The 12,798-nt window shown below is 47.8% G+C and overlaps 1 protein-coding gene across 3 annotated transcripts in view; it reads left to right on the top strand.

The window, feature by feature from the left end:
* The window catches only part of NEXMIF (neurite extension and migration factor), a 164,293-nt gene extending 151,955 nt beyond the window's left edge, over positions 1 to 12,338 (top strand). The window contains exons 4-5 of one of the 3 annotated variants that reach the window (XM_077786584.1): positions 335 to 4,607; positions 5,331 to 12,338. In XM_077786584.1, the coding sequence (XP_077642710.1) occupies positions 335 to 4,607; positions 5,331 to 5,493 (4,436 nt within the window). In that variant the 3' untranslated portion in view covers positions 5,494 to 12,338. Of the gene's footprint in view, positions 1 to 334 lie in introns of all 3 variants that reach the window. The other 2 variants (XM_021525278.3, XM_021525276.3) reach the window with 2 other exon arrangements.
* Positions 12,339 to 12,798: the final 460 nt, after the last annotated feature.

The raw sequence follows: 12,798 nt of genomic DNA, 5'->3' as shown, positions 1-12,798 counted from the left end.
GAGGCAGTTTCCAGGTAACCGTATGGATATGAGGAGGGAAGAGCGGATGCGTTGCGTGTTTTAAACGTACTCTTGTACCTCTTCCAGCTGGCTGCAGGGAGCGGCCTGTTTACCTCTGCTTTCCACGCACATCACCACATTAATGGATCCAGGAGGGAAGGGATGCTGGGAAGGGCTTCCCAAAGGAGCACTTGGGATAAGTCGCTGGGAGCAGGGAAAAGGGGTGGCGAGCCTGAGACCTACAAGGGCGGTAACCTTTGTAACCCTCTCTCTTTTTACACCTCCAAGGGTGGTAACCCCTCTCTCCTCTTCTCCCTTTCCTCCATCCCCGCAGAGTCGCACGCCCTGGACGGCGATGAGAGGCCGTGCAGCGCCGCCGAGGCAGCGGCGCCGTTCCCGGCGCTGAGCACGGCTCCCAAGGAGGGCCCCGCGTGCCACCGCGCCCCGACGGCCAAGAAGGCCTGCCTGCTGAGCCCGCCGTCGCCGCTGCGCCTCACCGATGTCCCCGAGCACGCCTCGGACGACTCCTCCGCCCACGCCATCTCCCTCACGTCCTGCGTGACCAAGGGCATGAGCTCCTGGTCGCTGCCGGGCGACTGCGAGAAGGCTCCTTTCACCATGATGGAGCCCGGGGGGATGTCGGCGCTGACGGGAGACTGCCTGATGCAGCCGAGCCGGACCTGTCTGGGCTGCTTTATTGAATCCAAGGACGGCATTGATGCGGAGCCGGGAATAAGCTTGAAAGTGGGGGATATAAATAGGGATTATGACACCTGTTCGGTCTCTGATATAGGGATTCACTGCATGAGCACAGGAGAAACCATGAGATATGGGGATCAACTGCTTTCAGACCAGCTTTTAAGCTTCCCTATGCATAAATCGAGGGCAGCGGACAAAAGAGATGCAGAGAAATCTGACAGTGATTCAGAGGACCCCACTCAGAAAAATTATTACGAGGGATTACTATTAGACAAATGCAATGGTGAGGAACCTTTACTAACAAATCCCAACCAGGAATGGGGCTATTTTGAATCTTTCATTAGTGAAAGTAAAATTGAGCTGCTTGACCTCTGCTCCAAAAATGAGCTTTCTGTAAATCTGTTTTCTGAGGAAGACGTGGACAATTACATGTTCGATGATGACGATTCCACCTTGGGAAGTGATGTCTGCTCCCTAAAGATTAGATACGAATCTTTCCAGGACAATGTGCGGGAGAAGACCACCACCCTACAAGAGGATGCCCAGTTCAACTTCTTCCCCAGCGTGTTCAGCAACTGCACCAAAAGGGACAGCAGGAGCACCCTGAAAAGGGGGCCCAGTGGTGCCACCGAATCTTCTCAATTCAAATCCGAGGAAGGCATCATCTGGGGGGAGGAGGAGGAGGACGGCGAGGAAGAGGACGGTGACGAGGAGGAGAAAGCTGCCTTAAATAAATCTTGCAACAGCACAGAGATGGTGCAGTACGTGGGCTCCAAGAGGAGCCACTTCTTGGACTCGGTGAATTCCACAGAGGACTCCGGGGAGTTCAGTGATGACAGCACTTGCACGGAGTCCTCCTATGATGTGCTGCGGGACATCAAGGACTGCAGCCGGTACCTGGCCCGGGACCACTCCGGCTCCTTCATCCAGCAGAACTACGGGTTGCGGGCCAAGAGGAAAGTGCGATACAGTGACGACTACCTGTACGATGTGGACTCCATCGAGAACGAGAAGATCCTGGACAAGAAGGAGTGGCTCCCGGATGGGCCCAAGGAGGAGGACGATGACGAGTGGTGCCCCAAGAAACGGCGAAAAGTCTCTCGCAAGGAGCCCCCCGTGATCATCAAGTACATCATCATTAACAGGTTTAAAGGGGAGAAGCATATGCTGGTGAAGCTCAGCAAAGTGGATGCCAACGAGACAACTGTTACTCTGAATGAGGAGCTGCTCAGCAAATACAAGAAGCTGGCCCCACTGAAGGGCTTCTGGCAAGAGAGGCAGCAGAGCCGGCTGGATTTGCTCAGATCGTCTCTCTACCACAAGCAGAATTTCTATCTTAACGGCTCAGATGCTTCGTTCCTCCCTCACCCACGGAAGCGAAAATGCAAGCTAGCAAACAGGCACCGGATTCAAAGAATTAAAGCCATCGAGCAATCAGTGAACAAGCTGGGCTCTTGCTCCTCTGATCACAAGCAGCCTTGCAGCAGTAAGGAGGACGTGGGCCTGAAAGGGCTGTCGGCATTAGCCATTGCCACCCCCGGCTGTGCCAACGGATTACACGTCCATGACATCGCGGGCATCGCCGTGAAATGCAAACCGCAGGAGCGGGAGCACAAGGGGACAGAGCGGAAAGTGCTCCGCAGAATCAAATTCAAAAGTGAAGCCAGGTTGAAGTGCAAGAAGATTAAAGCTGCCACCAGTACGGCAGAGGAGTCCCCAGCACTAGAAAACCAGGACTCCGCAGCGCGTCTGAAGGACGAAAACAGTCCCTGTGCTTCAGACAGCTCCCATCTCCCAGAGTGCCACGAGGATAAGGTTGCTAAAAATTCTCCTTTCCTACCATCCACCTCCTCTTCAGACAAGCCTCTGCCATCTGCTAATATCACCACCAATGTACCCCTGATCCCCGGAGGGTATCTGCAGACGTTGTTAGATGCTTCAGATCTGTCGAGCAACACCGCTATCCCGTATTTTGCCCAGCACGCCCCCGAGCAGCAGCAGCAGCACCCGCTCCCCAGCATCGTCCCGCCGGAAAAGCCCTTCCCGTCCCTGCAGCCGGCGCAGAGCTGCGTGCTCTCCCCGCCCTCCGAGTCGGAGCTGCAGCAGTCGCCCGGCCACTTGGAGATGGAGCAGGGCAGCTTCGGCAGCATGTGGCCGGCCAGCAAGGGCAGCGAGCGCCAGGACTTCCCCGGGGACATGCCGGAGGCGGCCGGAATGCCGAGCGAGTTTGCCCCGGGCGCGGACGGCCTCCCCGCCTCTGGATACACTCAAGTCAATCTGAATAGCGGCAAATTGCTATACCAAAAAAATTACATGCCGGATAGCCAACAAGTGCAGTCTGATGATTCTTATCAGTCATGTCATTTCAATAATGGAGAGGGGCGCTTTCATTTCCAACGAGGTACACTCAGTACGGATGATGGCAGGCTCATTAGTTTTGATTCAGTGGGTTCATTGTCAGTTAGTTCTAGCAATTACAGTTCTTTAAGTTTAAAATCTTGTGAAAAGGACGGCGAGGATGATATTAATGATGATTTCTTGGCCCATTGCAGTCCCAAGCTAGTGATCCAGCAGAGCATAGATGAAATCACCCCTTTAAAGGAGTCCACGGACCTTTTAGACATTTCCAACTTCACGCCTGATAGGTTCCGCCAGTCGTCGCTTTCGGAGATGTCCCCTCCAGACACTCCCAACCTGTCCCCACAGATAGCTGGCTCCGATGCCAAGCCTCTGGGCACCCTGAAGGGCTTTCAGGAGAGCCCCCAGGCCTCCCTCAACAGTTCTGAGAAGGTCAAGTGGAACTGTGGGGTCCTGCAGACCGAGGATCAGGCAGATAATGGATTTGCTTTAAATAATCACCAGTTCCAGTTCCATATGTTCAACGATGAAGATTCTGTCAGCCTTCTCGAAAAGAGTCCATGCTTGTCAACATTTAATGAGCCATCTGGTCAAATTAGCACCAATAGCAAAGTGTCAAAATCGAAGAGGAAAAGTTCATCCAGCAAGAATGTGGGTACAAACCAAAGCTCTTCCCAGAAAGCCACCCGGAAAAAATCACCCAAAGCCAACAAAGGAACCGATAAGCCGCAAGGGAAAAACTCCAGGCAGGCACCCAAATCCACCAGGAAAGGGAAAAATACAGCAGGAGTTAACGGCGAGAAGGCTCCAGCTGTTGGTGGCAGGGCAGTCACTCAGCTGGGCACTATGGCCACGGCCACCAAGGGTGTGGCCGAGGGCACTCAGCACTGTGGCCCAGCAGGGGTGAAGCTGGGCAAGCACAACGGGCTCTCTGGAGAGTGGGCACTGGGAAAAGAGGGGGGCACGGGCTGGTCGGAAGCCAGCCTGGGCAACGCCACCAGCCTCCTGGACGACGACCAGAGGGAGTTCGAGGAACCTTCCAACATCCTGTCCAACATTGCGTCGGGAATGGCCGATGTCCAGAGGTTTATGATGGCCTCCATTGAGCCCTTGTGGGGGCCCGTCAGCCACAACAGCGTTCCAGACATATTCCGGTCACCGGAGTCCAACAGCCTGAAACTGAAAACTCTTAAGATTTTGGCAGGGACATCCCAAGAGTCGAAGAAGAAGGCGAACGGTGGCTCGCCGGGGGCGGTGAAGAACCACAAGTCAAACAACAAGGGCTCAAGCAAAAACAGCAAAGCTGTGACCTGTGACCCCGGTCGCCCCAACTGCTCCACCGGGTTCACCACGGACATTCACGCTCCCTTTTTTGATAAAAACTATAGTAACCTGAGCACTTTAGGCAATAATGGACCTACCCATAAAAAACTCTACCGTCATAAATCCAGTTCGAAATCGCTGAGGGATGAGAACTGTAAAATCAAGCGGACGGACCGTGAACAGCCCCACAAGGACCCACCCATGACAGCTGCTTTTGAGAAACTGAGGTAATGCTGCACCAAACTGGCTGGAATGCCCCTAACCTCCCTCCCACCTGCTAGGCCTGCTGTTCCTCAGTTTTTTCCTTCCTGAAAGCAAAAGTTTGCATGAAAAAAAAAAAAAAAAAAAGACATTCCCCTTTTACCGTTTTGGTTGATTTTGGTTTTGGGGTTGGTTTCTTTTTTTTGTTTGTTTGGTTTTTTTAATTATTATTTTTAAATGCATGAAAATACTTATGACTTGCAAGCTACCTAAAAGAATGACCAATTTTCTGGCTTGGCTGGGGTTAAAAAACTAACAAGGCTACTCTTTTCTGCTGTTTGGCTTCTTCAGTTTTTAATTACTTATTTATTGGGGGAAAAACAAAAACAAAAACTAAAAAAAAAAAAAGATTACATGCTCTTTTTAATGATTTTGACGAGGAAAGACTTTTTTTTTTTTTGGAACATTTTGTAAAAAATAAACCACAAAAAAAAAAAAAAAAAGAGGTTCTGCATCCAAAAGCCAAGATCTCAAAGGCTCTTTACTTTGCAAATGAGAACTCGTTCCTAATTGAGCTTCACGTGGCAATTTTTGAGTGCTTTCTGGCCCCCTCTGCTGTTGTGTCTCCTAACCTGCATCATCTAAAGCTGCATCTTCTCTACCCGCCCGCCTGTAGCGCGTTCGCTCTGTCGTGGTGACTCCAGACGAGCTAACTTAGATGGCATCAAATGTTTGATTTTTTCCTGCAGGGAATCAGACTCCATTCTTCTTAAAGCAGAAACAGCATTTTTGGGTTTTCCTGTATTTGAAGAAGAGACTCCCTTTTCTAGAAAGACGGTTGATGTTTGGTTCTTTTCTTACCTTTTTTTTCCGGTTGTTTTTTCTTTTTTTCCCCCATCAGTTCCTTTTTGAAATCTGCCTTGTGGTCTGTTGAAATGTAAGTGCTGAAATGAAGAGTTTGAAATTGTGGGAATTTTATTATTTGAAAGCAAACCTAATCTGGTATTCTCTGTGAAAGACTGTTTTAAAAGTCATACTGTTGTACAGTAGTTTATGCACTATTACCCACAACAACAAAAAATTGTGCCAAACTATGAACAAGTGACTGTATTGTATATATTTTTACTTCTCTATCAACATTGGGTTGTGAGTGTTTTCTGCAGCTATGCCTTTTGGTTTTACTAGAAACATTCCAGTTGTTAAGTACTAACCACCCCCCTTCGAAAGCACCCGTAACTCACGATGAAATACTATATTGTTCACTGATACAACTTACCAAAAGTTTTATGGACATGACTAGAAGTGTGCCAAATTTACTTACCTCATTTCATGGATTCACCCTGTGGTTTAAAGCTCATAAAGGGAAGGAAAAAAAAAAAAAAAAGGAAACAAAAAGGGGGGAAAAAGAAAGGAAAAAAAGGAACTTTGAAACCAATGCTGGGAAATGGTAATGTCCTCTCTTTGAAACCACGAACAGAAAAACTTAATGGTGAAATGTTGAGTTTCATTATAGGAGAGAGTTGCAATGGTGGAGGAGTTCAGAAAACCACTGACGGTAAGTTTGCCAGGAACTCAAGTGTCTGCATCTAGAGACTACAAAACAGCTGCTTTTCAAGTGTCTGTTTTCTTAAAGCAAAACCTGTAGCTGAAGATCATTTGAAATGCAAAGTTACATTGCTAATTCTTTGTATCTCAGTTTTATATATTTTATAAGAACCTGGGATAAATTCTGAAATAGGTATAAAAACAGAACTAATACATTTCATACATTGAGTGCTATTTACTTTTTCTTTGAATAGTTTCTTAAGCATTTTCGATGCAGAGCCTGTCAGAAGCGCTCTCCCATCATAGCTTTGGTGTTTCCTCCATGTCTAAACCTTGCGATGCCAATATAGTTTGAACTTTCATAAGCAGAGTCATAAATTTAAAATACAACTCTGAACTTTTTCTTTGATTCAGTTCATGCAACACATACAACCAATGGAGCTATTTGTGATCTCACCAATCAGGGCCAGACCATGACTGGACTTTATTAAGACAGCGTTAAGTATTGAACATTAAATGTATTCTCAAAAGGCCTTATTTGTAACCCTCCTCACCACACCCTCGCCCTCCATGAGAATAACGAGCCCAACAAAGATCTATTTTCCTTGTGCAACTGAGAACCTGTGCGTTTTGCTGCTGATTTCTCATGAAAAACCTTGATATGCAAGAGCCCTGGGAGCAGAGGGATGTGAGGCTTGGACACCTTGTGCAATAGCAGGCGGTGAGGAAGAGGAGCCTTTCTAGCAGTGGACAGATCACGTTGCTGATACAGCCACAGGTGTAGACGTGGTGTCACACAGAGGGCAGGACTGGGCTCAGGTTTCCTCCCAAGTCAGTTTTTTTCCACCCACACGCCAGGCAGAGCAGCAGAATTAAGTTAATTTAGTAGAAAAGCAGAGCGATCACTTAAAATCAAAATGGAGATGTAGAGTGTTAGTTTAGATTTGTGTTTTCAGCTCTTACAGATCTTAGGGTGCAGCTTAGCTCGGCTCTGCAGTCCCAGAGAGAACAGCTCAGTAGTTGCATTATGTTTTATTTAACAGATGAAAGGACAAACTCTGAAAAAAAAAATAGCGATTATAAAAAACATCATGTAAGTTCATTTCCTCATGGAATAAATGCTGGCGTTGCCTGGAGTGAGTTGCTCTGGATGAGAGTGGTCCCTGGTGCCCCATGGCATGCAGCATCCCACCCCTGCTCTGGCTCCAGGAGGGACATCCAGAAGATGCTCAGGATTTAGTCTGGAGGCAAGAGCTGTGGTAGGCCTCCATCCCTGGGCTCTGGGCTGGCCTGCAGCCACCACGCTCTCCCTGCTTCCCCAGCAGCTCTCTTTTCCATTCACAGGCTCATCAGGTACTACAAGCTCCAACCACTGCTGTGGTGTTGGCATATCCCAGTTTTTCAGCATTCTCCCCACGTGCTGCAGGAAGGTCTGGCAGCTCGCTTCTTTTGGATATTCTGGCTGCTGCTTTTACAGAGACAGGTCAGGCCCAGGGCTGGGATGTGGCACAGACCTTCTTTCTGACCCAGAATCATCAGCTGAAAGCACATTTCACCTGGCCTGCACTGTGCTCCTTACGCTTAATGTTATGAATATGGGACTCATAATAAAACCCCTTGTACCGGATGGGATAGCAATACTTACTGCATTTGAGGAATGTGCAATAGGGCATGAAGATCAGGCATGAAACATATTGACTGTTTTATCCATGAATACCCAGCTGGGTGTTTCAGAACGCTGTTAATCACAAATTCCAGCTGCCTTGTTGCTCTCTTTCAGTCCTTCTACCATTCCAGTTGTTGACAGCTTTGGTGGTCATCCCATGTCCTCCAAAAATCTCTGCTGGGGAGATGTTAAAGAGCCTGGGTCTCTCACAGTGTGGCACTGACCCTTGAGCCAACCATTTGCCCTCCTCCCGTTTGATCTTTATAGAGCCGTTGGGAGGGAAGGAACTTTTGAAGGCCATCTAGTCCAACTTCCCTGCAAGAAGTAGGGACATTTTCTAGTAGACCAGGTTGCTCAGAGCCCTGTCTGACGTGACCTTGAATGTTTCCAGGGAGGGGACAGCCACCACCTCTCTGGGCAACCTGAACCAGCATTTCACCACCCTCATAAAAAATTTCTTTCTCAAGGTGTTGTCGGCAGGACTGCTCTAAATCCCTTCATTCCCCAGCCTGTAGACCCCAGGGATTGCCCATCCCAGGTGCAGCACATCATATTTGGCCTTGTTGAACCTTATGAGGTTCCTCTGGGCCCACTTCTCAAGCTTGTCCCTGTCCCTGTGGATGTCACTGTCCCTGAGGCATGTTAACCTCACCACTCAGTTTGGTGTCATCTGCAAAGCTGCTGAGGGGATGTGATCCCAGTGTCTACAGTGTTGGTGAAGATACTCCACATTGCTGGTCCCAGTACAGACCCCTGAGGGACAGCACTCACCACTGATGTCCTCCTGGACAGTGAGCTGTTGACCACTGACCTCTGAATGTGACTGTCCAACCAATTCCTCATCTGCTGAATACTTCATCCTTCAAATCTGTTTTTCTTCAGTTTAGAAAGGTGTTGTGGGGGATTGTGTCAAAGGCTTTACAGAAGTCCAGACAAATGACACCTGGAGCCCTTCTCTCATCCATGCATGCAGTCACTCCAACCTAGAAGGCCACTGGGCTGGCCAGGCAGGGCTTGCCCTTGGTGAAGCTGGGCTGGCTGTCCTGAGTCACCCCCCTGTCCTCCATGAGCCCCAGCATAGTTTCTAGGAGGATCTAGCCCATTGGTGTTCCCAGGCACAGAGTGGAGGTGGTTCAATTGTTTAGTTTTCCCAGTCATCCAATGCTTCACCTGACTGCCAGGACTTTCAGATACGGTGGAGAGTGACTTGGCAGCTTCATCAGCCAGTTCCCTCTGGGCTCTGGGATGCATCTCATCAGGTTCCATAGTCTTAGGTATATTCAGGTTCCTCAGGTGGTCACAAATTTGATTTTCTCTTACTGTGTGAGGGACTTTGCTTCTCCAATCTCTGTCCTGTAGTTCCACCACTCATGGGAGATGTAAAGAGGGTTCCTCAACCTTCTCATCCATTGTTACCAGTCTGCCAATTGTGTTACACCTGCTTTGACCCTTCCTTTTCACGCTGACACACCTGTAGAGGCCCTTGTTATTCTCTGTGTCTCTTGCCACATTCAGCTCCATCTGCACCTTGCCTTCCTCTCCCTGTCCCTGAACAACCTGAGTGTCCCATTACCCTTCCCAGGATATCTGACCCTGCTCCTGCTGCCTGTGCATCTCCTCTTGCCCTTCAGCCTGACCAGCAGGTCCCGACTCAGCCAGGCCAATCTCTTGCCTTCCTTGCCTGATTTCTTACACCTGGGGATCGGAAGCTCTTGCTTTCTAGGAAAAGCATCCTGAAAGATCTGCCAGCTCTGTTGTACTCCCTCCTCCCTGAGAGCAGTTTCCCAGGGGATCCTACTGATTAACTCCTCGGAGACCTGGCACTTTACTTTCCTAGTATTCATCTCCACCTGCCTATCACTACCTCAAGGTTTTCACTTCCCCACCTTTGCCTCATCCCTCACCATACAAGCTCTTGTTCTCTAATTGCATTTTTGTCTTTCATGGCACTGCTCACAGCTGTGGGAGGACAGGGATGTGAGTCCCACCCATCCCTGCCTGCCACCCACACTCCCAGGGCTCCCTGCCCCTGCTTGTGCTGGCTCCCACCTCGGACCGTCCTCTTGCCCAGTCCTAGTGCAACTTCCATCCTCCTCTTGCATCTTCTCGTTGGGCTCTGGGAGATTGCTTGGCTTTTGGGAGCAATGAAGCCAAGCCTCACAAAAGATGTTTATTCTGCAGCATCCCTTAAAATGTCTTCTCTGGTTCATCTCTTTTCACTCCTATGCCAGTGCGGGATGGGAGGATGGTGCCAGCAGTGCTGCTGAGCCGTGGTGGCACCGCGGTCTGGGTGACTTCGAATTGGCACTGGCGATAGAAAGCAGGGATCAGCCACTTCCAAAGGCTGTAAAATCCATCTGAGAGGAGAATTCCACAGAACAAAGTGGTACTCACCACTCTGCCACAGGAGCACAGGTCTCCCATGGCACAGGAATAGCAGAGATGTCCTACTGAAAGGAATCCTGCAGCAGGAGCCAGCCCAGCCCACGGCCATCAATTGCATTTAGAGTTTCTGTAAATAAAAAAATATCAGTGATGGGGATCCAATAAAAACCTTTTGGGTTTTTATTACAAAATACATCTTACCAGGTTTACATCTTGCTTTTCTTTCTCTTTTTTTTTTTTTTTTTTTTTTTTTTTTTTTTTTTTTTTGAGCATAGGAGGATGGATGTTTTTAAAAAACATCTGGAGAATAATGACTTGTGAACCAGAAGTAGCCAGGCATTTTGAGAGGAGGAGTAGAGGAGTAGCAAGAGGAAGGCAGTAGCCACAGGACTGTTCTTGCCATGCTGTGCTGTCCTACTGAGGCTGGGTCGTCTCGGAGAAGAGAAGCCAAGGCTGGCTGGTGACTGCTTGGAGAAACCATTGCTGCACCATTTGCTCTTTTAAAAAATCAGGATTGCTATTAATTTTTTTGGCATTATGGGCCAAACAAGCCAGGAACCAAAATAAAAATGTTTTAAGCATTGTCATCCTTTAGCTGCTGGACCATGTTCTTTCTCTAAACTCCCGATCTAGCAAAGCACTTAGGTGGGAGCTCACTCCTGGGGGCTCCCATGTCCCCCCAAGTGCTTTCCCAGGCAGTGATGTCAAGTCCCAAGAGAAACTCCCTTGAAGTCAGTGTAAGTGGGAAGAGGATCAGGTGCGTGGACTTGGGTTGGTGCAGGATCAGGCCCTCAGTCTTTAATTTCTCAACTCAGTGTGTTGGACTTTGCCTGTGCAGCTCCCAGGGTATCCAGTGGAGGTTGCATGGTTCAAACTGCTGACATCTATTGGAGAATGTGCCTCTTTATCTCTTCAGCATGTGAAATAATGCAAAAAAAAAAAAAAAAAAAAGAAAAAAATATATAAAATAAACCAAGTACAATGTCTGTGGTAGAAGCAAGGCTTTTCAAATCTGTTTCTCAGGTAAACAAGTGACACTAATGACAGTGGAGTAACAGCCATCTAAGGGAATTGGGATCTGAAGCAGGAGGATTCCCTCCATCTCGCAGGACGCTTGGGTTGCCAGACACGTTTACTGAGCCTTTAAACACTTGGTGCAAAAGGAAACGAGAAATAAAATTGGTCTTTTCACTACCCTTCGCTAGCTAGACAGACAGACAGACAGACAAACGTCCATTTCTAAAGCACAAAGGGAAGACTTAAACTTAGACTAAACCACACACAACACAAAACCAAGGTACCAGTGAAACTCCTTTTGTCTCTTACTCCCGGTGGGAAGCAGGGTAGAAATCCAAGGAGCTGCTCTGTTCCGCTGCCCCGGTGCCGGCCGGGCGCTTCGACTGCTGCCTCCAGAGATGTGAATGTACTGCTCCTTGAGTTCCCTTCCATAGAACTAGAGGCACCTCGTTAGGAAGTTGCTCCTGTTTTATGGTGCTAAAGAAAACTTTTATTCCCCCCCTTGAGCATTTAAGAACTATTAAATGGCCCTTTTTATGAATGTAACATATCCATTTCTGTTCCACATTTTACACTGCAATTTTAACATGTTTGGAAATGATTTGCCTTTTTTCTTTTAGAATAAGCTTTATAAATATTCTGTAGAGTCAATTGAAGTATAATTCTTAAGGATCACTCTAAGACGCCTACAAAATCTTGTATATTTTTAAGTGTGCCAATTTGTAAAATATTTTGTAAGTGTATATTTTTCTTAGAAAAGTGCTGTGAAGTGTTTGTATGTGTGAGGTTTCCCTTTTTTTGCACCTTCGGGTGTTAATAAAAGGATGTATACTTAAGAGTTTCTGGTTTTAAAAACCAAAATACAAAGAAAAAAATTAAACTTTTGTTGGGAATTTTGTAATAAAAAGAAATGTTGTGAAAGAGTGTAGTGATATTGTGTAAAGGAAACTGGAAAATTTGTGAGCGCTTTGCTGTTTTATAGATCCTCTTGTAAATTATTCTTGTAATATTTTGGGTTTTGTTGTTCTTGTTGCAAAGGTTTTAAATATTTGTGACTGACTCTGTATGGTGAAAACGTCATATTGTTAACTTGCTGAGTTTTGTTATATTGTTTATGGAATAAATAAAAAAATTTAAAATCTCATTTTAAGATCATGTATGAAGAAGAAATTAAAACTGCCATTTATTGAATATTAGGAATCGTTTCTTTAACCAAAGCGCTGCAATAGATGAGGATCTGTCTGGCTGCCCCCTCCCAGGGCACTCCAGGCCCCGGCCTAGTTGGGCTGATGCTCGTTAGTGTGGAGCACATCAGGGAGGGAGGTGCGGCTGTGGGTGGGGAAAAGTGGGGAAAAAAGGCTTGGATCACTTCTGCTGCAAAGTGGGGCTGCTTTAACTGGGAAATTTAAACTTCAGCAAGTCGACAGAGAGTTGAGACTTTGCCTTCCGCGGGTGCAGAGGTGGGAGCTCCGACTCCGACGGGAGCGGAGCCTCTGCCCAGCCCCCTGTCCCCGGGCAGGGTCCCTGTCCTGGTGCTGTCCCAGCACACTCCCAGACTGGCCTTTCCCTGGGAAGGAGCCGGTGTCTGTGAAATGCCACTGTCT

This window comes from Lonchura striata, chromosome 14, assembly GCF_046129695.1.
Source record: "Lonchura striata isolate bLonStr1 chromosome 14, bLonStr1.mat, whole genome shotgun sequence".
Lineage (NCBI taxonomy): Eukaryota > Metazoa > Chordata > Aves > Passeriformes > Estrildidae > Lonchura > Lonchura striata.
This window is presented reverse-complemented; position numbering and strand designations above follow the sequence as displayed.